The sequence below is a fragment of the Propithecus coquereli genome, unplaced genomic scaffold (assembly GCF_000956105.1).
Source record: "Propithecus coquereli isolate 6110/MARCELLA unplaced genomic scaffold, Pcoq_1.0 Scaffold42, whole genome shotgun sequence".
Lineage (NCBI taxonomy): Eukaryota > Metazoa > Chordata > Mammalia > Primates > Indriidae > Propithecus > Propithecus coquereli.
The window spans coordinates 5,659,416-5,660,919 of NW_012149952.1; the positions used below are offsets into that span (position 1 = coordinate 5,659,416).

General features: G+C 35.1%; 1 protein-coding gene across 1 annotated transcript in view; it reads right to left on the minus strand.

Annotated features, from left to right (window-relative positions):
- The window catches only part of SMARCA1 (SWI/SNF related, matrix associated, actin dependent regulator of chromatin, subfamily a, member 1), a 106,893-nt gene that overhangs the window by 9,087 nt on the left and 96,302 nt on the right, over positions 1–1,504 (minus strand). The window contains exon 17 of the mRNA XM_012653259.1: positions 179–289. Coding sequence (XP_012508713.1) covers positions 179–289 — 111 coding nt within the window. The remainder of the gene's footprint in view (positions 1–178; positions 290–1,504) is intronic.

Sequence of the window (1,504 nt, forward strand, 5' to 3'; positions counted from 1 at the left end):
TACAAATAGGAAACATGTGGTTGAGGTATAATTCTTTTTCTGTCCAAAACAAATTAGCATTTTATAAAACCAGCTTTTATAATAGGTGTCAGTATGGCATTAAACATAATATAGGCATTTTAATTATGTAAAAAAAATGGGATCTACCTAAAAGTTAGGAAAATGCTGAAAATTTTACCATTGGAGTTTTAGTTGCCCGTTTCTTCTTTTCTGCTCTCTCTCTTTCCTCGATTTCCATATTTTCTTTCTCAATCAATGAAATCAGAGTGTTACAGCGTCTCTGGAATTCCTAAACAACATGATAAAAAGACTTTTAATTTCTGTAACCCAGTCATAATCTTTAAAAGGGTGACGATTCTTTAACTGTATTATTTCTGTGGCACCGAATTTCCAAAACTGGTATTCTTCAGAACAATATTCATACAGGGTATTAATAGGTCCCGCCAAAAATAAGGGGTGGGGGTAAGTGTCATTCAGTGGGTGAATGGTTAAACAAACTGTGATACATCCACATCATGAAACACTGCTCAGCAACAAAAAGGAAGGAACTATTAATGCATGTAACAACCTGAATGAACCTCAAAGGAACTATGCTGAGTGAAAAAAGCCAATCTCAAAAGGTTACATACCACATTATTCCATTTGTATAACCTTCTTAAATGAGAAAGTTATAGCAATGGGGAACAGATCAATGATTGCCAGGGGCTAGGGAGAGGGTGGGTGTGACTATAAAGAGTTAGCACAACTGTCTTGTGGTGGTGGTGGTGGTTACACAAATCTACACATGATAAAACTACATTGTACCACATACACACATGCAAATGAGCACATGTATAACTGATGAAATATGAACAAGCTCTGTGGATCATACTAATGCCGATTTCCTGGTTGTGATATTTTCCTATAGTTGTGCAAGATGTTACCACTAGGGAAAATGGGTGAAGGGTGCACGGGACCTCCCTGTACATTTCTTTACAACTTTCAGTAAAGTTAACATAAATCACAAACAAAGAAAATAAAATAAGGGGATGTTCTATGGTCAAAATAAGCTTTGGAAGTACTCAGTTTACAAAAGTTAAACAGCTTTCTATCCTACAGGGCTTCTCGAAACCTTTCAGGTCCTAACATGTACCATGAATAACTGGGCAGTGGATAGAGGATACAGCAGTTTTCAAAGCTATTTAACCAACTGACTCTCTTCTCACTGAACTCTTGTGGGATCAGAGTTCTGGGGAACATATCTCAGGAAAAACTGCTGAATTTGTTAATTCAGAGTAAACAATACCTGAAAACATTTTTGCATTAACCTTGCCACTACCTATATTTCACTGTTAGCAAATCAATGCATCTAAACTATAAACAATGTTTATGAATGTATGGTGAGCATTCAACATATGATTCACTGATAGAGAAACTAATATGTTATTAACCCTATACACTTTGCTGTATTTTAAGGGTAAATAATCGCTTAATATCAAAGAATAAATAATATTTTAAAATATGA